This window comes from Carcharhinus amblyrhynchos, chromosome 28 (assembly GCF_965287045.1).
Source record: "Carcharhinus amblyrhynchos chromosome 28, sCarAmb.v2.hapA, whole genome shotgun sequence".
Lineage (NCBI taxonomy): Eukaryota > Metazoa > Chordata > Chondrichthyes > Carcharhiniformes > Carcharhinidae > Carcharhinus > Carcharhinus amblyrhynchos.
This window is the reverse complement of record NC_137351.1, coordinates 21,650,199-21,674,966: the sequence shown is the minus strand read 5'-3', so window position 1 is coordinate 21,674,966 and position 24,768 is coordinate 21,650,199. Positions and strand designations below refer to the sequence as shown.

Here is a 24,768-nt window from a genome sequence, read left to right as displayed (position 1 = left end):
TTAGCTAATGCATTGGTTTTAATTTTCCAAAATTCTCCAGATTCAGGGAAGGCTCCAGTATACTGGAAAATAGCAAATGGAATGCCTTGATTCAAAAAGGGAGGGGGACAGAAAACAGGAAACTTACAGCTGATTAGCTTAACATCTGTCATAGTAAAAATGTTAGAAGCCAAGGTGTTAGAGCAAGGCACTTAGTCAAGGAAATCAGGCAGAGTCAACGTGGTTTTGTGAAAGGAAAATTGTGATTAATCAATTTATTGCAGTTATTTGAAATAGTAACATGTGCTGTGGATAAAGGGGAACTGGTGGATGCACTGTACTTAGACTTCCAAAAGGCATTTGGTAAAGGTACCTGGCTCTTTCTTTAAGTGCCTTTAGTTCCTACAATCTTCAAAATATCTCAATTTCTGAACACAGGCAGTTTAAATCCCTCTCGTACATTTACTATCGATGGAAGAAACATTAGATTTACTGGAAAATAAAAGCTCATGGTGTAGGGGATTATATATTGGTGTGGATAGAGGATTGGCTCAATAACAGTAAATACAGAGTAGGCATAAATGGATCATTTTCTGGCCGGCAAGGTGTGCCACAGCGATCAGCGCTGAGGTCTCAACTTTTTACAATTTACAGAAATGACCTGGATCTCAGTGAAAGCACCAACAGGTAACAGCAATCATGATATGACTGAATTTTACATTCAGTTTAAGGGAGAGGGGTTGGATCCAAGACTAGTATTTTCGCTTTAAGCAAAATTATAAGGGCATGAAAGTAGGTCAATAGAGATAAAGTTTTAGACATTTAAGGGGATATTTCAGACAACTCGATACATTCCAACAAGAAAGAAAAATTTCAAAAGGGAGGATCCAGTGATCAACTAAAAAATTAAAGAGATTATTAAAATTAAAGAAAAAACATCTAATTGCACATGGATAATTATTGGTCAGAATATAAAGAACATGAAAGAAGGGAGGAACAAAAAGCATGGTTGCTAAATTTACCGATTACAAAAATAAAGGTAAAAACATAAGTTGTGAAAAAGGCAGAGTTAACAGAAGGATATAGGCCGGTTAAATGAATGGGTAAATCTCTGGCAAATTGAGTAGAACTTGAGAAAACATGAAACTGTCTATTTTGGCAGGAAATTAAAAGCACTAACTAAATAGTGAGATTTTTCAGAGCTCGGAGATGCAGAGGGATCTGGGTGTCCTAGTGCATGATTCGCAAAACCCAAGTACAGCAAGTAATTAGGAAAACTAATAAAATGTTCTTGTTTATTACAAGGAGAATGAAAAACAAAACTAGGGAGGTTATGCTTCAGCTGTACAGAACAGTGGTGAGACCGCATCTGGAGTACTGTGTATTATACTGGTCTCCACATTGAAGGAGAGATGTTCAGAGACAGTTCATTAGACTAACACTAGGAATAGGAAGATTGTCTTTCACGGAAATGACGGACAGGCTAAGCTTGCATCCACTGGAATTCAGAAGAGTGAGGGGCAACTTGATTGAAATGGGCAAGATCTTCAGGGGTCGTGACAGGGTCAATGTGGAAAGGATGTTCCTTCTTATGGGAGAATCTGAAACAAGGGTTCACTGTTTTAGAACAAGGGATCACCCATTTAATACAAAGATGAGAAGAATTTATTTTGCCTCAAAGAGGTTCATAAGTCTTTAGGACTCTCTTCCTCCAAAGGCAGTAGAAGCAGAATTTTTGAATATATTTTAAGGCAGAGATAGAGAGAAGATAGTCACCAACTTCAGGAAGCATAGTGGAAAACATGCCATTGTCTACATCAACAGGGATGAAGTGGAAATGGTCGAAAACTTCAAGTTTTTAGGTGCCCAAATCACCAATCTGTCCTGGCCCCTCCACGCTAATGCTAGAGTTAAGCAAGCCCACCAATGCCTCTACTTTCTCAGAAGGCTAAGGAAATTTGGCATGTCAGCTACGATTCTCACCAATTTTTACAGATGCACCACAAGAAGCATTCTTTCCAGATGTGTTGCAGCTTGGTATGGCTCCCTCTCTGACCAAGACCACAAGAAATTGCAAAGGGTTGTGAACGTAACCAGTCCATCACACAAACTAACCTCCCATCCATTGCTTCTGCCTATACTTCCCACTGCCTCGAAAAAGCAGCCAGCAAAATCAAGGACACTATGCACCCCAGGCATACACTCTTTCACCTTGTTCTGTTGGGAAAAAGATACAAAAGTCCTTGAGATCACGTACCAACTGAATCAAGAACAGTTTGTCACATGCTGTCATCAGACTTTTGAATGGACCTACCATACATTAAGATCTTTCTCTACACCCTGGCAATGACTGTAACACTATATTCTGCACCTTCTCCTTTCCTTCTCTGTGAACAGTACATTTTGTCTGTAAAGCACACATGAAACAATACTTTTCACTCTATGTTAATACATGTGACAATAATAAAGTTAAAATCAGCTGATCTGACTCCCCTGCCTTGGCTTTGCGTATACTCTCTTCAATAAATTATCCAACTTTCACTGAATCAGCATTATTCTTGCAGACAGCCAGCTTGGACAGAATAGTTAACTAGCCTCTGTGTGCTGTAACCATTCTACGATTCTCAAAATGGGAAGAGAAGGCGATACTTCCCCCCAGAGTTTGCCCCAGCGTGCAATATTATAGCTGACCTTCCACGTCAACTCCACTTTCCCACTCTGTGCTTCAAATCCCTTAATAACATGGTTCATTCACCCTTGCTAGGATCGACATACATGCATAGGCCCATTTGCACACGCAGGGGCCATTCTCTGCAAACAAAAGGAATATGTTCAAGCTTTCAGCCTTTTTTACCTTGGGGAGCCGATAGTTCCCCATTGCTTTCTCCATGGCAACACCTTGGCCAACTAACCAGTACCCATTTCTCCTGTTGCACACGTGATGGTTTGAAATTTGTCATTTTGCATTTGTCTTGACGGGGGCAGCAGAAAAAGCACAGAAAACATGTATCTCTCTTCAGCAAGATTCCATTAGTTTTCAAGGTAGGTTTGAAGATAGGTCTGTAGGTTTTCAAGACCAAGACTGGAAGAATGCAAAGATTTGAAGGTCATATTAGAAAGAGGAGCAAAACCATGGGGCAATTTGAAAACAAGGAAGAGAATGATAAAGATTAAAGTGCTGCTGAGAAACCAGAATTGGGGATGACGTATAGATTTTAGAGTTGGCCGCTCTGAAACTGGCAAGTGAGATAGTAGATGTTACAGCTTTAGGGAAACAACTGCTTAGCAGGGCGGCACAGTGGCAAGCACTGCTGCCTCACAGCGCCAGAGACCGGGTTCAATTCCAGCCTCGGGTGACTTTGTGGAGTTTGCATATTCTCCGTGTTTGCATGGGCTTCCTTCGGGTGCTCCAGTTTCTTCCCACAGTCTAAAGATGTGTGGGTTAGGTTGACTGGTCATGCTAAATTTGACCCTAGTATCAGGGGGATTTGCAGGGTAAACATGTGGGGTTACGGGAATAGAGCCTGGGTGGGATTGTGGTCAGTGCAGACTTGATGGGCCGAATGGCCTCCTTCTGCACTGTAGTGATCCTATGATGATTCTAGTTCAGTATCTACCGAAGGGAGAACAAACACACATGCAAAATGTGTAAGGATGCCAATATCTATGGAATGTACACATTGCAGCTTCTAGCTGAGAACCCAGAATGCAGTCCTTATCAAAGGAAGTTAACGAAACACAGAAGAATGCTGTGAACCAGACATTTTTTCAGTTAAACTGATGGAATTCAAATTGTCACATGGATAGTCACATAGTTAAATCAGCTAGATTGTGTCATACACCAAACTTACTGCGCAAGTCACAAACTGAATTCCTCCTAGTCCCTGCGCTCGAGCACAGTATTTCAAAAATGACCCACAGTAAAGTGAAAAAGTGTGATATATTCCAGTACACAATACTGTGCAGCCACATAGCAAGTTTAATACATGTAAAATCCAAAGATCTGCAGCGTAGTTGGATTGGCCATGTTAAACTGCCCCAAGATGTGTAGGTTAGATGGATTAGCTATGGGAACTGTATGGGATTATGGGGATTGGGCAGGGGAGAGGGCCTGGGCAAGATGCTCTGTCAGACTCGATGGGCCAAATAGCCTCTTCTGCACTGCAGGGATTTCTGATAAAATAGGTAAGTTGATGCTCCTACAGGAGAATGTATCACAGTGAGTGATAACTGTGTATACACAGGTTCAATTGAGCAATAAAGCCACGAGATCAACGCAAAACCAATGCACAATAGGTCAGCTGATTTATTTTATCATTTCATGTGGGTTCTTGAGCATTTATTTTGTGAGAAATGCGGGAAGGAAACAATTTCATTTTGGTGGTAATTTTCCATTCAGATGATCAGTGCCGAACAGGCTCCAGGCAACTGGGGTTTCATCATCTTTCTGTGGGAGGGAACAAATTGCACAACTTGGGCCAGAGGCTGAAAGGGTGCAGATGCCAAAAAGTTAGAAAGGAAAAGGCTGCTTGTTTGAAGAGAACCTCCAGCTTAGGAGGTAAAAGTGGAAAGTTCCACATGCCATTTCATCTAAATGTTTTTGAAGGGAAACATTCTTATAATTCCTAAGATTCTGTAAAACAGCACAACACTAAAAGTGCTGGGGGCAGGAAAAGTACAGGAGCTGATTATAAAGAAGTTTGTGCACTGGGAGAGAAGGTGCTGAATTAATATGGGGAGTGCCATTCTGTAAACTTGCAACCAGAACAGCATTGTATTGATTAATCTCCTTCTGTTGTAATTATGACTATTGCATAGAATCCAGCCAAACAACTACAATGATTTCTGTTCCTCTCCTCTGTCCTCTCAGATTGCTGACTTTTTCTCCAAAACCCACAGTTCCCTAACCATGACCCACCACTGTATGTTACAATGCTGTGGTGGTCGGCTACAGCATTCAAATGCTGTTCTCCCTGTATTGACTTCTGTCCCTCTGCTTCCCGGTCAAAATTCACAACAGTCATTACGGGTGGCACTGTGGTTAGCACCGCTGCCTCAACTCCAGGGACCTGGGTTCGATTCCCGGCTTGGGTCACTGCCTGTGTGGAGTTTGTACATTCTCCCCGTGTCTGCGTGGGCTTCTGCCAGTTTCCTCCCTAGGACATGTGGGTTAGGTGCATTGGCCATACTAAATTGCCCCTTAGTGTCCTGAGACGCGTAGATTAGAGGGATTAGTGGGGTAAAATGTGTGGGTTATGGGGATAAGGCCTGGGTGGGATTGCTGACAGTGCAGACTTGATGGACAGAATGGCCTCCTTCTGCAATGTAAGGATTCTATGAATCTATTTAGAGACAGAGTTACAAACGACAATGCTGCAATCTACATTGCTCAATTCATAGGTTTGTAAGTTAAAATAAAAAGCTTGCATTTATAAAGCGTCATTCAAATCTCAATATAGCTGGCCTAATAGTATCGGAAATATCTGTCCTAAATGCCACTCCCTCTGAAAGTAAGAGCGTCCAAAATTAAAACAGCTAAGTCAGGCAATGTCTGGCACTGCAGGTGCGTGCAAACTTAGACAGTCCGCAAAAGTGGTCAACTGATAAAGGACAATTCAAGATGAACAATTCTGGTCCAGATTCAGTCAAACGCAGCTGGGAGATGCCACGAAATTATTTGCCCTCCCATGATAAGGGCAAAATACTGTGGATGCTGGAATCTGAAACAAAAATAGAAAATGCTGGAGCAACTCAGCAGGTTTGACAACACTTGTGGAGATAGAATAGAGCCAACGTAGACTTGAAGCGTTGGCTTTAATCTCTCTCCACAGGTGCTGTCAGATATGTGAGCAGCACACTGCTGCCTCACAGCGCCAGGAACCCAAGGTTTGATTCCCGGCTTGGCTCACTGTCTGTGTGGAGTCTGCATGTTCTCCTCGTGTCTGTGTGGATTTCCTCTTGATGCTCCAGCTTCCTCCCAAAGACAGGCAGGTTAGGTGGATTGGCCGTGCTAAATTCTCCCTCAGTGTACCTAAACAGGCGGAGTGTGGCAACTAGGGGATTTTCACAGTAACTTCTTGGCAGTGTTACTGTAAGCTTAAATGTGACTAATAAATAAACTTAACTTAACCTGCTGAGTGTCTCCCAACATTTTTTGTTTTTGCCCTCCAATGATATTGCTCATGGGTAGACCAAGGTGCATCATGTACGCTTGTCATATCAAGTAATGCTGTGTAATGCTGGTTGCTCTGTTACAGGTTACAACTCAGCTCTGCCTGTAAGCAAGTAGACTGATCCCACATGAGATCAATTAAAGTTTAACTGACATAGCTCAGGAAACTTTATTTCGAAATTGGCAACTACTTGTAAATTTCCATCTCCTACCTTTGTGAATTCTCAGAATCAGGAGGAAACTACTGCCTTCCTAGATATTCTTTTTTAATTGTTTGACTGTGACATTGTTGTTTTATGGCCCAAGATTCAAGTCAATATCACTTTGTAATGGACACAAGACTGATATTTAATAAAGTTTCACATTAGGGGCGAGAAACATTCCAAAACTTCAACACGTCAACATTCTATATTAAGAATTTCCAGCTAAACGTTTTGTAGGAATGTTAAATCTGAGCTCCCAAGATAAAAACGTTTCACTTCCTGCTATTATTATTGGTGAAACACAGATTTCAGTTGAGATTTAAAGTAAAAAAAACCCCAAACTGCTGAAAATACGGGAAGAGAAACAAAAAATTGGTAGCACAAAACTGTCTGATTTAACAAGGGTAGAGGCAAATAGACTGATGACTAGGCTAGAAGCACCACGTGTGGAATTAGCAAAGGTCTGATTACAATTAAAATAGGTGGATGCAAAAAGGTATTGGATCAAAAATTCTAAATGGGTAACATCTTTAACTGAGTTCAGTGGGTTTGAGTGCTTAATAACAATGGAAATAACAATGTACAGCGAGAGAAACTAAAGACGGGTTAGAATGATAGCATTTGGTTATCAAAGGCATTGGAAAAATAAGGGCAAGTATGACCAAAAACAGCACAAGATGGTAGAAATCCTACACTGCATGAGGAGGCTATTTGGCCTATTGAGCCGGCCCCAATCACAATCCCACCCAGGCACTATCCCTGTAACCCCACTTATTTACCCTGCTCATCGCCCTGACACTAAGGGGCAATTTAGCATAGCCAATCCACCTAACCCGCACATCTTTGGGGTGTGGGGGAAACCGGAGCATCTGGAGGAAGCTCACAGAGACACGGAGTAGATGCAAACTCTACACAGTCACTCAGAATTGAACCTGGGTCCCTGGCATTGTGAACAGAAGTGCTAGCCACTGTGCCATCGGGCTGCCTGTAAACATAACATTTTTAGGAGAATGCAGTAGGGAAAGCAAAGACAGCAGGAGCAGCACAATAGTTAGAACTGCTGCCTCACAGCACCAAAGACCTGGGTTTAATTCCAGCCTCAGGTAACTGTCGGTGTGGAGTCTCCACATTCTCCCCAGTTGCGCAGGTTTCCTCTGGGTGCTCAGTTTTCCTCCCACACTCAAGATGTGCAGGTTAAGTTGATTGCTAAATTCTCCCTTAGCGTCAGAGGGGTTAGCAGAATAAATGCATGGGGTTATGGCCTGGGTAGGTATTGTTGTTGGCACAGACTCAACGGGCTGAATAGCCTCCTTCTGCAACGTAGGGATTCTACAATTCAATATTTCTGACTTGCGACATTGCCAGTCAATATCCAGACTGACAAATCACTAGGGTCAAGATTCAACAGCAATGCCTCAGAAGCATGCAGTGCCTCCAGTTGGAAAAATAAGATGGGAAAGAGCAGAGAGAGAATGGAAGGAGGAGGAATGCAGAGAAAGGTTGGGAATCATGCTGTTGGTTCAGTGAATATGAACAGATTCACAAACCAAGACAACATCACAGCACAGGAGGAGGCTATTCACTCCATTGCATCTGTACTGGCCCTGGAAATGAACAATTTTTCCAAGTTCCAAACCCCGCTAGCCTTCTCCCCACAGCCCAACACATTTTTCCATCAATCCAACGCACCTACACCCACACTTTCCTTGCATGCTCTCTATAATCAGATTGATGAGCATTTTGGAAATATTAATGAAGTTTATAACAATTAATTAATTTTCTCCTTACCACTTCACCTTCACCTCTCTCACAAAACCATTGCTTCAGTTTCTGATTGGGTGTCAAACGGCCTGGTCAACCTTCCACAACTGCCAATGGTTCTTACCATTGGATACCAACAGGAGAAACGTGCCCCATGTCGCACCCCCCACCCCCCCACAACGCCCAGTGTCGCAAACAAAAATAATTACCACTAAATTAACCCAGCATTTCATCAAACGGTGGATTTATTTGGTTTGTGCACAGACTCAGGTTCCAAACATCCTTTTCTTACCAGCTCTCCTCAAGATAAGCAAGGCTGCAGCTCCCCCCACGCTGGGGCATTCTATCAAAACTGTTCTTTTTATACGTTTAAACTCAAAAATTAAGGGCGGGATCTTACCGGCCGTTCATGTTCCTGCTGCAGCAAGGTCGCAGAATTTGGTGTCCAGCCCAATCTCCATTCACTGCAGCAGGTTGGAAAAATCTCACCAGCACAAACAGCTGCAACATTTGGGCAGCATAGTGGCACAGCGGTTAGCCCCGCTGCCTCACAGCACCAGGGTCCCACGTTCAATTCCCGGCTCGGGTCACTGTCTGTGTGGAGTTTGCACATTCTCCCCATGTCTGCATGAGTCTCCTCCGGGTGCTCCTGTTTCCTCCCACAATCCAAAGATATGCAGGTTAGCTTGATTGCTAAATTAACCTTGGTGTTAGGGGGATTAGCTGTGTAACTGAGATGTTACAAGAATAGGGCCTGGGTGGGATTGTGTTTGATGCAAAATCGATGGGCCAAGTGGCCTCCTTTTGCACTGTAGAGATTCTATGATTCTGGCTGAAATCTTTAAAATGGTTTCTGGCAGAATTAACGCTTTTTAAACGTTTGAACAAAAGGAAATACAATAAGCATTTATATTTTCATTTAATATTCAATTTTCATATCAAGCATTCAATTTTGATTCTCTTACAGATGAATAGAAGGGGGACATGATGGTAAGGTTATTACAGTTCAAATCAGACATGTTACATGGATAAATGAGCAGACCAATAATTAATAATAAGCTTGAACCATTTGTGCAAGTAAGCAGCGACTGCATATCATTGCATTCAAGTAGATGCTTTGGTTTATACAGGAAATGATAGAGACAGATGGAACAAACATGCATTTACCAAAAAAGCAATTAAATAAATTTGTGTAAATAGCCTGCACCCAAACGGATTCAATTAGACAGCTCTGGTTTATACAGGAAGTGGTAGGGGTGGATAATGGAACAAACATACATTTGACAAAAAGGAAATTAAGTAAATAGCTATCTTCAGAACTAACAGCATCAATAAATTGTTTCCAACCAGAAGGACACATGGATTGTGCATAAGTGATTTTATCAACATTCTAACCACAATCCTCCCAATTAACACACTACTAATTTGTAAAACTTGAATTGCAGGTATGTGGAGAGATCAGAGACAGGGGATGGCAGCCATGAGGTGGAGATGCCAGCGTTGGACTGGGACGAACTGGGATCTGATGAAGGAGCGGCACTCCGAAAGCTCATGACTCAAAATAAGCCTGTTGGACTTTAATCTGAGACCTCTTACTGAGTAAGAAGTCTCACAACGCCAGGTTAAAATCCAACAGGTTTATTTGGTAGCAAAAACCACTAGCTGCTACCAAATAAACCTGTTGGACTTTAACATGGTGTTGTGAGCCTTCTTGCTGTGTTTAGCCCAGTCCAATGCCGACATCTCCACATCATGACTCTTACTGAGGCAGGAGAACAAGCTCCATCGTCCGGGAGCAAGTGCTGTCACCCAGTCACAATCTCCCTCTCAAAACCAGCAGCAAAACATACAGCAACAAAGCACAACAATGTCTGACAGCTGCTCAGGGAGCGTGCAATCCATCAATCCATATTGTCCTAAACACAATCCAAGCATCTGGGCCAGAAAAACATCGATCCTTGACTTGTTTAGCCTAGAGATGATCAGTGTGGTTGAGAATAATTTGAAATGTCTTTCAGTTTTTGTTCTTATCAATGCCCTTATTTGTTCTAAATTTTTAATCTGACGACATCAGTCTAAAGACAATCACAATGACAGGAACCAATCTAAAGCTTGCCTTTTGGCATCACAGAATCTGAATATTGCTGAAAAGAGAGATAGACATGTTGCTGAAGCTTTTTATCATGCACTCATCAGAACAAGAATGCTGAATTGCAAATGATCACAGTAACTGATACTACAGGAGAAAAGGGTGCTGGATGGTTGACAAATCAATTCTGATTGGCCGAGGCATTGCAAATCACTCTTAGCTTTGTCAACATACCTCTCTTTTCAGCAATATTCAAGCAGTTTTTTTCCTCATTCTAGATTGAGACCATCGAGTTATTACCTTGCACGGACCACATCTAAACCTGTTCGATTACAGACAGTGCTCAACCCTTTGACCTCCTGAGCAAAGGGTTCTCCAAGCCTCCAACCAGCCAATGGTGATTGAACAGAACACAAAAAGATGCATTTTGCTTCACAACCTCGAGCCAATGCCTTCCTTGGCATCTTCCTGGCACCTGAGCTATAGAATCCTACAGTGCAGGAGGTCGCCATTTGGCCCATCACCAACCACAATCCCACCCAGGCTCTAGTGCCATAACCCCACACATTTACCTTAGCCAGTCCCCCAACACTAAGAGGTAATTTAGCATGGCCAATCCACCTAACCTGCACATCTTTGGACTGCAGGAGGAAACCCATGCAGACACGGGGAGAATGGGCAAACTCCATATAGACAGTGACCCAAATCGGGAATCAAACTCAGGCCCCTGGCACTTTGAGGCAGCAGTGCTAACCACTCTGCCATCATGCCGCCCTGTGACTATAACACTGCATTGTGCATCCTCTCCTTTCCTTCTCTGTGAATGGTACGCTTTGTCTGCCTAGCACACGAGAAACAATACTTTTCACATATACTAATACTTGTGACAATAATAAATCAAGTCCTTTTATATACAGCAACCCAAGGATTAAGGTGCTACAGCCAATGAATCAGCTCACAGCTATATGACTAAGATAGCACTTCATCTTTTGAACTAAGTGTAGACTTTTCTGATTCAATCCCAAGGCATTCAGCTGTTGAGCAAATACAGAAACCTGCTTTGTTTAAGATCTCAAAGGAAGGTATTACAAAAGAAAAGCTACTCATGATCTTACTCTGCAGCAGAGATGAAAGATCCAAAAGAATCTCTCTGAAGTCAGGTGATGAGGCAAAGTTGTTAAACAAGTTTCCACAAGCAGAAGGAACTGCTGTCAATATTTGGAGGACAGAAGGCCTTGTCAATAGTGTGTTGGAAGAGCAGCAGATTTGTGCAGTGAATTACAGCTGGCAGGGATTACAGAAAGAGGGAAGGATTCAAACAGCGGAGTTTGAAGGCAAGGATGAGAATCTTAAAGTCTTGTATTGACAGAAGAAATGGTTGTCCTAATGGACTAATTCACACCCTGAATCACAGCTGTTTACTTGTAGGCAAATCCTCTCAGGAAATTGAACAGAGTTTTCAGGCTCAAAAAACTCTCTCATTCTTTTGAGCTGGAGTTCAGCATTAGAAAGCAGACTCTCCCAAAAACGAGTAACTGCGAAAAGGCTGCTCCTTAAAACGTGATGTGGAAATGCGGCATTGGACTGGGATAGGCACAGTAAGAAGTCTCACAACACCAGGTTAAAGTCCAACAGATTTATTTGGCAGCACGAGCTTTCGGAGCACCGCTCCTTCATCAGGTGAGTTGGACAGGCGAAGGGGCACTCCCAAAGCTCGTGATACCAAATAAACCTGTTGGACTTTAACCAGCTGTTGTGACTTCCTACTGTGTCTTAAAATCTAAAATTCAAACAGGGATTATTCCTTCACTGAAACTGGGCGGCATGGTGGCACAGTGATTAGCACTGCTGCCTCACAGCACCAGGGACCTAGGTTCAATTACGGCCTTGGTCAACATCTATGTGGAGTTTGCACTTCCTCTCTGTTTATGAGAGTTTCCTCTGGGTGCTCCAGTTTCTTCCCACAGTCCAAAGATGTGCAGGTTAGATTGATTGCACAAACTAAAATTGACCCTAATGTCAGGGGGATTAGCAAGGTAAAGGTATGGGGTTACAGAAATAGGGCCTGGATTGGATTGTGGTCGATACAGACTCGATCAGCCAAATGGCCTCCTTCTGTACTATAGAGATTCAATGAAGATGGCTTTCCCAAACATGGGCAAATAAGCCACGGGTAGGAACTATCTACTGGATTTAGCTGAGTTATAGTAAGTTGGATTTGTTTGGGCAAAGGGGCTTTTCTCAAAGTTGAGGGAATGTAGGGAAACATAGATAAATGTGCTAGGGTGGCATTGGCAAATACCTTTGACCGAGAGGGCAAAGAAAATTTCAGCATTCACGATGCCAAGTGGACTTAAATTATACCATTCAGAATGAAGAACTCACCCGCAACGTTTCAGAAACCGAGTTGCTGTGCAGTATACATTCACAATTTAGTGGTGTTTAGTCAAATTTGGGAAGAGCATCTGCAACACCTAAAATATCTGATTGAACACTTAAAAGCTAATTGAGTCACGAATTTGGCAAAATGCAAATTTGCTGAACCTCCAATTTCATATTTAGATCATGTTGAGAGACACGGTCAGATGGCGCCATGAGATGTGAAAATAGACTATTGGCGATTTTTCAAAACCTACAAGAAATTTGAAGATTTCTGGAATGTACCAGCCCCTTTGCGCAAGTAGATGACAGTATCGCATTGGTCAAATCATTTGCAGAGACTCGAGTCAGGGATACTTTTATTTTTTCTTGATCTTGTGGCAACGCTCAAGTTGCTCTGAGCAAATTACCAATTGTTTGCCTTGATTTTTTCTCAAGGCCTCTCCTTTGGGATCCATTAAGTTCCACAGATCCTGTTACTGTGGCCAATCGAGTATTTGGATGAATCATCCTAGCGCCCTGATACGAGAGGGTGTGTCACCCATACACCCGCCAACATCCCGAGCACGCAACGATCAGATTTCTTGGCGATCTCAATTACAGTTTTATATTTGTGCTCCTGGGTGCAAAATCATCTGATGCAATTTCCAGGAAGAGAACTTTTAACACAAAAGTACAAAACGTTCAGCACGTTTACCAGTTCTGCCTATTACCTGAATTTTGATGTAGTTTTACCAAGTACAACTAGGAGTTTCCCATCATATTTTAAACTTACACCTATCAGCCTCAGGAATGAGATTACAATACGTACAAATGGGAATTGCCACTACATTAGAATCTGGAAAGCAGTAAGGTTCTACACCTGAATATGAAATTAATGCTTCATTGGTTAGTGCTGTTATTATGATCCATTTCCCTCTCTCTTAACTGGTGTTGATCTACAAGCAATTTAAATGACATTCTATCTATTCATTGTGATAAGGTTACATTCACTAAACTACCAGTGAACCACCTGTGGCTTTAATATTTAGGCAGGTAAAATCTGCATGGCGCTGAAAGCTTGCGTCTTGATTTTAGCAAAGGCCATGATGACAGTACGCCGCCAAAGCAATCGACAAGAAAAGCTCATTTTTAATACAAGTGTTAGGGTAGTAAGCCGCAACATTTAATTTTGAACAAAACGCATCAGTCGTTCTGACACCAAACAAACACAACAGGAAAGCTGAACTCTGAGAAAAAGTGAAACCCAGATGAATCATCACTCACTCCTTACCATCAACAACAGGATTTCCGAGACAGACTGCAGCACAATGAACCAGACACAAGCAATGGAAAGCACTAGCCACCATTTGATCAAAACACCCATACAATAGAACACACCAGGAAATAAATGAGTACAGCCATTGCTACCATGGTAATTTTTATGTAAAGCAATACTGCAGGCACCAGTAAACTAATAACACAAACAAATACCATAAATAAATCTATGCACTGGCAGGAACACTGACAAATCCGTAAGATTTTTGGAGCCATTAAGTCCTGCCTCTGCAGCCACGAACTGATTTTTCCAACTTTCACAAGCATTTTGTTTTTCAAGCATGTTATAAGCCCCATCTCTGTAGTCTGCTCTCATCCTACGACCCTCTGAGTCTTGTAGTTCGGGCCTCTTGCATATCCTCAGTTTTCATCATTCTGGTGGCAATGCCTGCCATTGACCAGGCCTTATCATCTGGAATTCCCTCATTAAACCTCCCTTCATTTCCATATCTTCCCTCTCCATTGGGATGCACTTTAAAGCTTACTTCATTGGCCAAAGTTTTTTGGTGGCTGTCCCGTAATATCTCCTTATGTCGTGTCAAAGTTTATTTGACAACACTTGTGTGAAATGCCTTGAGACATTTTGTTACATTCAAGTCATGATATAAATCAAAACTTTTTACACCTTTAAAGGCAAGTTAAAACAAAAGCTAATATTTGAGCTAAAGGGGACAGTGAGCCAGACTGAAGGAGAGAAAGTATGAGAGAGTTGTACATACTATCCTACAGTGCAGAAGATGACTATTCAGCCCAGTCAGTCTGCACTGACCACAATCCCATCTAGATCCTATCCCCAAAATCCCATGCATTTACCCTAGCTACTCCCCCTGACACTACGGGTCAATTCAGTATGGCCAATCCACCTAACCTGCACATTTTTGGACTGTGGGAAGAAATCAGAGCACCTGTGGACACAGGGAGAATGCGCAAACTCCACATGGACAGTGACCCAATCCGGGAGTCGAACCCAGGTCCCTGGTGTTATGAAGCTGCGGTGCTGACTACTGTGTTGCCATGCCACCCAGACACGTTTCTGCTTGGGACAAAGTTCTCCTCACAAGAAGCACCCTGTAAAATAAACACAATAGGGTGCAAGAATCCAATACTGGCCAGTGAAACTGTGGGGATTAAAGGATGAGAACAAACAAGATAAGGATGATGCAGCAATTTTTTTCTGCTTGTTTGGATAGTTTTTCTGTCCAGTTTTTCACCTCATCCAGAAGGTTACCAGGCTATCGATTGCTAGTGAATTCCTGCAGCAATATGTACAGAAATTACAAAGATATGGACTGGGTTAGATAGACCAGTTGGCCTTTACATATACATTCAGATCATCACTGGCGCCAGATGACAGACATAATATTCTTGGCACAAGGGTCAATGATGCTAAAAACTTTTGACAGCTTTGACACACAGGAAGTGTCGGCAGGTTTGTGGGTTAGCAACAGCAAACTGTATATCTCATCCAGCAGCAAACAAAAGCTATAACAGAGTGATTGGCCATACAACATTAAAAACAAACCATATTTTCATCGTACATTGCGCTAAGATAAGCGAGGGGAATGAAAACAAAATAGGAAGGGGTGACCAAAAGCTTGTTCAAGATGCTCCAAGATATTGCCAAAATGATCGGGATGTTGGACAGAGATCCAGCGAGGTCAGGGTAACCGAAGGCTCTATGCTATTCCCCACCTGGTGGCAGAGGGGCACACTAGACGAATTAAATGGGTAAGAAAGAGCAAATATGGATTGTGTGTGTGAAAGCACCTGTAGATTAAAGGCAGCACAGTGGTTAGCACTGCTGCCTCACAGCACCAGGGACCTGGGTTCAATTCCTGGCTTGGGTCACTGTCTGTGTGAAGCTTGCATGTTCTCCTCGTATCTGTGTGGGTTTCCTCCGGGTGCTCCAGTTTCCTCCCACAGTCCAAAATGTGCAGGTTAGGTGGATTAGCCATGCTCAATCGCCCCTAGTGTCAGGGGGACTAGCTAGGTTAAATATGTGGGGCTATAGGGGTAGGGCCTGGGTGGGATTGTGGTCAGTGCAGACTTGATGGGCGAAATGGCTTCCTTCTGCACTGTAGGAATTTCACAAATCTATATTCAAGATCAGAATAGAATTTTAAACTGAGCACATGGAGTGCAAGAATCCAGTGGTGGCCAATGAGGCTGGGGACTGACGAATGAGAGAGAACACAAGGATGATAATTTCACACTATGGCGACTAGGAAAAAAAGAAATTAGCATTGATGCAGCTGAATATAGAAACAACAAATCCTTTGCTGTAAAGGACATGTTGAAACATAAAATCCCTACAGTGCAGAAGGCGGCCATTCAGCCCATCGAGTCCGCACTGACTCTCTAAACGTTAATCCCACCCAGACTCTATCCCTAAAACCCCACATTTTTACCCCGCTAATCCTCCTAACCGACATATCTTGGGGCAATTCAGCATGGCCAAACCACCTACACTGCACATCTTTGGGAAGTGGAAGGAAACCCATGCAAACTCCACAAGGACAGTCACCCAATTGAACTTGGTTCCTGGCATTGTAAGGCAGACAGTGCTAACCACAATGCCACTGTGCAGCCTTAGAGCTAATAAAAGGTAGAAATGAGCTGTCTCGGTGATGAAACATTTGGTTTCAAATTCAGCTTGGGGTTGACCAAACTGCCAAGACTGTGTATCATGTCCAGGGAGGTTCACAATAATTATATGTAATTTTGGTCTTACTAGAAGAAGCTGTTATTTATCTTTTACTCATAACCCGATATCGGACACACAATCAGGCAGTACGATCACAGTCAAGGAACGAAGAGGAGTGGGGCGGGAAGGAAGGAAGAGAGAGAGAGAACGGTATGTTCTGTCTGTATAGCACGCAAGAAACAACACTTTTCATTGTATACGAATACATACGACAATAATAAATCAAATCACATCAGGATTTTTTCAAAAAATATTGGAAGACAGCACAGTGACACAGTGGTTAGCACTACTGCCTCACAACACCAGGAACCCGAGTTTGATGCCCAACTTGGATCAGTCTGTGCGGAGTCTGCACGTTCTTCCTGTGTCAGCGTGGGTTTCCTCCCACAGTTCAAAAAGACATGCTAAATTCTCTCTCAGTGTACCCAAACAGGAGCCGGAGTGTGGCGACTAGGACATTTTCACAGTAACTTCATTGCATTGTTAATGTAAGCCTACTTGTCACAATAATAAATAAACTTTAAAAAGGATGCAGTGAATCATTTCAAATCTGGTTGCACTGCAGAACAGGTAAGTATGCCCCATGCCTTCCAAAGCTTTCCAGATCATGTTAAAGTCCAACAGGTTTATTTGGTATCACACGCTTTCACAGCGCTGTTCCTTCATCAGGTGAGTGGAGAGTTGAGTTCACAAACAGGGCATATTTAGACATATATAGTCTACAAACATCCTGTTGTGAACCCAACTCTCCACTCACCTGAAGAAGGGGCAGCGCTCTGAAAGCTCATGATACCAAATAAACCTGTTGGACTTTAACGTGGTGTTGTGAGACTTCTTATGGTACCTACTCCAGTCCAACGCCAGCATCTCCACATCAAAACTTCCTCTGCTAGAGGTTTCCCTCAATTCACTTCAAGGTCTTATGCAGACTAATTGATAGTGAATGATTGCCATGATAATGCAACTCCATTGTAATTGTACCCGGACACCACCACAATGGTAGAGAAGGGAAATTAGATGGCCTTTACTTTCCAGGAATTCTATTGCAGAGAGATACAATTAGATCTTAAGTAGTCCAAACCAACTGAAATGACAGCAAGCTCCTAACTCTGCTGCAAATTTAAGTGGGATTTTCTTCTTGTGTTGAGACAGCACACCTGAAGAACGGCTGTTCATCCTAATAAACCATCCTCAAATGTCAGGCAACTGTAGGTCACGTCTTAAAGACCAGGAACAAAACAAACCTGTCCACAAATCTGAAACCTGATGCTGCCTTTAAATTGAACATTCAAATTCAGGGAGGCAATGATGTGAGTCATATTCAGGCAGGAAATTCAGTGACGCCTAGGCTGCAGGAGGGTGGAGAAGACAACCTAAACAAAGCCGTCACACAGTAAATACAACAGGAACTCAAAATTGTTGACTTCTGACACAATGGTCATTAAGCAAGTCTTAAAAGTATTTGATTTTCCCCTGTTCCCTCTGGCTTGATATTAAATGGATGGTACCGAGAGAACGAGGAACAGAACATACCTGTAGAGCATTCACTAGCCCACCCACGTTATTTAAATTTTCATGTCTCATAATCACATGACATGAAACAAGGAGGCATCCGATTACTCATTCAATATCAATGCTGTGACGTTAATGAAGTTCACTGTTACACAATTGTGAAATATATCAATTAAGTCAATCATACGTAACCATGGCTTTGAACTATAAAACGTGAAGGATTGCCCAATAATTTGGGGTGGGGGGGGGGGGAGGTGGAGAGAGAAACAAGAATTCCAACTCTCCCTACTCTTTCAAACCACTGGGATGCTTAATAAAAATAAATAAATGCCTATTCATACTTGCTTTGCTCTTTAATTTTGAAATCTTGTCTGTTCACTCATCAGTTTCCAGCAGTCGATAGACCCTCTACAGTGCAGAAGGGGACCATTCAGCCCATCGAGTCTACACTGACTCTCTGAAAAAGCATCTCACTCTCTACCCTATCCTCATAGCCCTTTGCACTTACAATGGCCAATCCAACTAACCAACACATCTTTGGATACTTAAAGGACAATTTAGCATGGCCAATCCACCTAACCTGTGTGGGAGAAAACCCATGCAAACACGTGGAGAATGTGCAAACTCCACACACACTGACTCAAGGATGGAATCGAACCCAGGTCCCTGGTGCTGTGAGGGTGCAGTGCTAACCATTGTGCCACCCTCCGCGGTGGATGGCTCCCCCCTCCACCCTAGTCACAGACACAAGGACCCAGCCCCCCCACCCCAGTCACAGACACAGGACTGCCACTGACCCTCCCCCCCATCCCAGTCACAGACACAGGACTGCCACTGACCCCCCCCCCCCATCCCAGTCACAGGACACCACCACCCCCCCCCCCCATTCCCACTCACAGATACAGGACACCACCACCCCCCCCCCCCCGTTCCCACTCACAGATACAGGACACCCCCCCCCCCACGATCCCACTCACAGATACAGGACACCCCCCCCCCCCCCACGATCCCACTCACAGATACAGGACACCCCCCCCCCCCCCACGATCCCACTCACAGATACAGGACACCCCCCCCCCCCCCCCACGATCCCACTCACAGATACAGGACACCCCCCCCCCCCCCACGATCCCACTCACAGATACAGGACACCCCCCCCCCCGATCCCACTCACAGATACAGGACACCCCCCCCCCCCACGATCCCACTCACAGATACAGGACACCCCCCCCCCCCCCCACGATCCCACTCACAGATACAGGACACCCCCCCCCCCGATCCCACTCACAGATACAGGACACCCCCCCCCCCGATCCCACTCACAGATACAGGACACCCCACCCCGATCCCACTCACAGATACAGGACACCACCCCCCCAATCCCACACACACACACACAGGGACCCCCTCCCCATTCCCCCCAGTCACAGGGACCCTCCCCACCACCAGTCCAGTGTGTGTGCCGACAGACTCCAGCCCCGGTCCCTACCTGGCTCCCAGAATATCCTTCTTGGCAAGGCCAATTCCAGCCAGGATTTTCACTCGGAGAATTCGACATCCTTCCTGCAAATCACAAACACAGCTGGGTGAACAAAAGAAGCAGAAAAGCTGCGACCGCGATCCCAGCTGACCGGAGCAGTGAAGATTTCAACACAATAAGCGGAGGGAGGGAGGGTGGCCTGGGCCGCCTGCAATCCCCCCCCACCACTCAACCCCCCCGCCGCCAGCGGGAATGAGGGAAGCCCAGCTCCCTGTCTTAGGCCCGGGTTCCGGAGCAGCGGCGGGGTTTTCCCAGCCCGCGGTCCGCCCCCGCCGCACCGGGCACCGGGCTCAGCCCCGGGATCCGCACCGGGCACCGGGCTCAGCCCCGGGATCCGCACCGGGCACCGGGCTCAGCCCCGGGATCCGCACCGGGCACCGGGCTCAGCCCCGGGATCCGCACCGGGCACCGGGCTCAGCCCCGGGCTCAGCCCCCCGCCTCTCCCCCGGCACAGTCGGGGGGTGGCAGTGGGAGACTCAGCCCCGGAAAGTTGGAGCCCCTTCTCCGCTCTTTCAACACGAACGAGAATTAAACAAAAAAAAGGGGGCAAAAAATCAGCCGGCACCTCCTCGGTGGAGAGTCCGCGCACTTCAGGGAAAGCAGCCATCCGGATCGCGGCGAACACGTTCCCCCCTCTCCCTGTCTCTGTGTCTCTGATTCCCACTCCGGGACAATCTGGGAATTCACTCTGAGATCCCTCCCCCCCCGCCCCCGGGCTCCTCCCCCCTCCCCCCGGTCCCGATCCTGGTCCCGCCCCGAGGAAACTTCCCGAGTTCCGTCGCACAGACTGGGAGGAAACCCGGTGACATAATCTACCCCCACCCCACCACCATCACACTCTTTCCCCCCCCCCCCCACTCTTCCCCCACCAGCCCAGAGTCCCCACCCCTCACCACACACACACCCAAAAAAATTAGCCCCCCCCTCCCCATCCATCACATGGCGTTCACACTGATCACTAAAGCTTCACAACAGCAAAGTAACAAAATAACCATACGCATTGTAACCCCCTCCCCCAGATACATTGTAACCCCGTCTTCACCACCTCCCCCCCTCCGACGCATTGTAACGTCCTCTCCCCCGATACATCGCAATCCCCTCGCCATGGACACATTGTAACCCCGTCTCCCCTTCAGATACATTGTAACCCCCTCCCCTCCGCACAGACACATTGTAACACCATAATCCCCATAACACCATGCATTTACCCTAGCTAATCCCCCCGGTACAAAGGGGCAATTTAGAATAGCCATCCACCTAACTCGCACTTCTTTGGACTGTGGGAGGAAACCAGAGCACCTGGAGTGAACCCACGCAGACATGGGGAAAATGTGCAAACTCCACTCAGACAGTGACCCAAGCTGGGAATCTAACCACTGTGCCACCCCTACATTATACTTATATAGTGCCTTTAACATTGATGAAATGCCCCACATGGATATTATAAAACAAAGAATGTCACCCAGCCATAAATATGATACAAGGTCAGATGAGTCAAAACTTGGTCAAAGGAGGAAAAGTGAGGCTGAGGGTTGTAGGAAGGAATTCTGAAACATGGGGCCTGGATAATTGAAAGAAAGGCTTGCATTTATATAAAAATTTTCACAGCCATTGGACATAAAGCATTTTACAGCCAATGAAGTACTTTCTGAAGTGTTGTCACAGCTGTACTGAAGAAAATGTGGTGGCCACATAGCACTACGCAGCAAATTCCTATAAACAGCAACATGTAAACAACCAGATCAACTGCTTTTGTTATGTTGAGGGATAAATATTTGCAAGGACACCAGGAATAACTCCATTGTTCTCCTTCAAAACAGCATAATAGGATTTTTCCTTTTCACCCAGGAAAGATATGGGGCTTTGGTTTCATGTCTCATCCAGACAGTAATCATTGGTCAGCATTTGTACAGATTGACAAATCTGGGTATAATTTCTGGATTGCTATGAAGAGTCTGCATCTGAAACATTAAGTTTGGATTCTGTCAAATGATTTACGTTTTAAATACATAAATAAACACACACACACCACACACACACAGCCACCTTTATATATCCTGACAAATTAGGTCTAAAGTGAAGGTTGCAGTTAACCCATTCCTAACACCTTAGTGTACCCAAACAAGCATGGGAGTGTGATGACGAGGGGACTTTCACAGTAACTACATTGCAGTGTTAATGTAAGCCTATTTATGACTCATAAATAAATAAACTTGTTCTCAGGCTAATGGTTCTTAAGTACAAATTATTTAAGGACCAGGGTCTCAAACCCAGTCATGGCTTACCCAGCAGCAGTGATCAATGCAGTATATACTCGGGGACTTAGGACAATCTACAGGAGGTATCTCCAAGTTTTGGAGACATAGTACCTTCATCAGGTTCTCCAAATCTAGTGGCAAGAAAGGTAATCCAACAGCAGCATCCTCTCTTAAACCAGCATTGGGCACGAATCATGCAAAAAGAGTTGTTGGAAACACACAGCAAGTTGTTCTCAAACAAGCTGATCAAGGAAGAATTCACTAGAAATTGCAATTCAACATTGAGGTTGGTTTGGGAAAAGCACTAGTTTAAGAGTTTTATGTACAATACCATCCTCTAAGAATCTTTAAAACACAAGAATATCCAAACCTTTATATACTTCATAACCATTAAATCCACAGATATGAAAAGAGGTGTGTCAAGAGTGCTTACATGAGTGCCAAGCACTATCTGAGAGCTTATCATAAGTATTACTTTTTAAACAGTTAAGACAATTGCATGTAATACCTCTTTATTGAATGGATATTCTGTTTATATTTAAAAATTGTTTAATATCTGAAGCCAGATGTACATTTTGAAACTATGTGCTTATGGAGCAAGAGTAACATTAAAACATAGAAGAAAGGAGCAGGGGGAGGTCATTTGGCCCTTCAAGCCTGCTCTGCCATTCATCACGATCGTGGCTGATCATCCAACTCAATAGCCTAATCCTGCTTTCTCCCCATAACCTTGGATCTGTATCTCTCCAGGTGCTATATCTAGCCACCTCTTGAACATATTCAATGTTTTGGCATCAACTACTTCTTGTGGTAATGAATTCCACAGGGTCACCGCTCTTTGGGTGAAGAAATGTCTCCTCACCCTGTCCTAAATAGTCTACCCTGAATCCTCAGACTGTGACCCCTGGTTCTGGACTCCCCCACCATTGGGAACATCAAGTACTTGCGTGTGTTTAGCTTTCTTAGCAAGGCTGTGTCTTGTGGGTTGGGGATTGAGGAAATTTGCATATTCCTGGCCCCTGGAAATTAAGTAAATCTGTGGATGGGGAAGCAGGGATGTATGTGTTTAGCCTACAGTAATACAGTCACGGTGGATGAAGTCATAGTCCATCCATGGTTAGGACTTTTTACTTGGATGTGGTTAGAAGAATGAAGGTTTAAGTATGAGTCTCAAATAGCAGCTACTCGGTATTTCTCTCATTCCTGATGGAAGCCAAACATTCATTCCAATTTACCTATGCTTCAGCAAATTGTTATGGGGAATGCTGTGTTCCATGACATTGGGGGAATGCAATTCATTAACTAGCAGCTAGTCAAAAAAATTATATGTGCATGCTTATTGTGGAGAACTCATTCTCCATCAGAGATGCCAAGAGACATTGGACTCAGCCCTCTGGAATAACAAAGTCCAGGTATGGTTTGTGTTGCTTGTTCTATGATCACCCCAAAATAACTGTATTTGGAACTTAATATATTTGACAAATCTGTTAAGAGTTTGTTGAGGATATAAAAAAGGGGACCAGCAATGCAGTATATTTGGATTTTCAGAAAGCATTCAGCAAAGGTACCTTCTTATTTGTCCTTTGAGGCAAAAGGTGACTACGTTCAGCATCGGCAGTGCTTGGTAGGACTCCAGTGCATACACAGGCTGACAAAGTTGATTAGCATTTGCAAAGTTCTACAGCAAATAGGACATGATACTGTAAATGACTGAGTTTTAGACAAGATACTGACTCTGTTTTCTCCGAAAGGAAGGCATTTTTATTTGATTGCATCAGGTGCAGTGGTCCTGGGTAAGTTTTTCCTTGGACTCAAAGTTGATATCAATCTGCCTAAGCAAGGCCTGCAATGTTTCTCTGGAATGCTTCCTTTGACTGCCATGAAAGCGCACCTTATATTCAAGCTCACCATGGAAGATTTACTTTGGTAAGTGATTGATAGGCATTCTGGCTACATGATGTACCCCGTTCCATTGTGATTGTCTCAATACAGTGTGGATGCTTAGCATATCTGCTTGGGTGTGCACCACAGTGTTTGCTATTGTGTCCTGCCCCTGATCTTCCGAAGGCAGCACAAGTGAAAATGGTCAGGCTTCTTGCATGTCACAAGCAGGATAGCCAGGAGTTGCGCTCTGCAGGCTTTCAGTTTACTAAGCAGACCTACTCCTCTTCATTCTGTTATGAATCTCATGTTTAACCCACTCATCAGGAAGGGAGATTTGATTTCATTTATTATTGTCACATGTATTGACATACAGTGAAGGGTATTGTTTCTTAAGTGCAATACAGACAAAACATAGAAAAGAAAATGAGAGAGTGCAGGATGTAGTGTTACAGTCATAGCAAGGGTGCAGAGAAAGATCAACTTAATGCAAGGTAAGTCCATTAAAAAGTCTGACAGCAGCAGAGAAGAAGCTGTTCTTGAGTCAGTTGGTACATGACTTCAGATTTTTGTATCTTTTTCCTGAGGGAAGAAGGTGGAAGAAAGAATGTCCAGGGTGCGTGGGGTCTTTAATTATGCTAGCTGCTTTGCTGAGGCAGCGGTAAGTGTAGATAGAGTCAATGGATGGAAGACTGGTTTGCGTGATGGATTGGGCTACATCCATGACCTTTTGTAGTTTCTTGTGGTCTTGGGCAGAGCAGGAGACATACCAAGCTATGACACAACCAGAAAGAATGCTTTCTATGATGCATCTGTGAAAGTTGGTGAGAGTCGTAGCAGACATGCCAAATTTTCTTAGTGTTCTGAGAAAGTAGAGGCGTTGGTGGGCTTTTGTAGCTATAGTGTTGGCATGGGGGAACCAGGACAGTTGTTGGTGATCTGGACACCTAAAAACCTGAGGCTTTCAACCCTT

At 44.1% G+C, this 24,768-nt stretch overlaps 1 protein-coding gene across 2 annotated transcripts in view; it reads right to left on the bottom strand.

Annotated features, from left to right (window-relative positions):
• nedd4a (NEDD4 E3 ubiquitin protein ligase a) overlaps positions 1-20,306 on the bottom strand; it is a 132,415-nt gene extending 112,109 nt beyond the window's left edge. For both annotated transcript variants that reach the window (XM_080214337.1, XM_080214338.1), the window contains exons 1-2: positions 20,222-20,306; positions 19,606-19,679 (exon numbers count right to left, since the gene is read on the bottom strand). In XM_080214337.1, coding sequence (XP_080070463.1) covers positions 19,606-19,679; positions 20,222-20,263 — 116 coding nt within the window. In that variant the 5' untranslated portion in view covers positions 20,264-20,306. The remainder of the gene's footprint in view (positions 1-19,605; positions 19,680-20,221) is intronic.
• Positions 20,307-24,768: the final 4,462 nt, after the last annotated feature.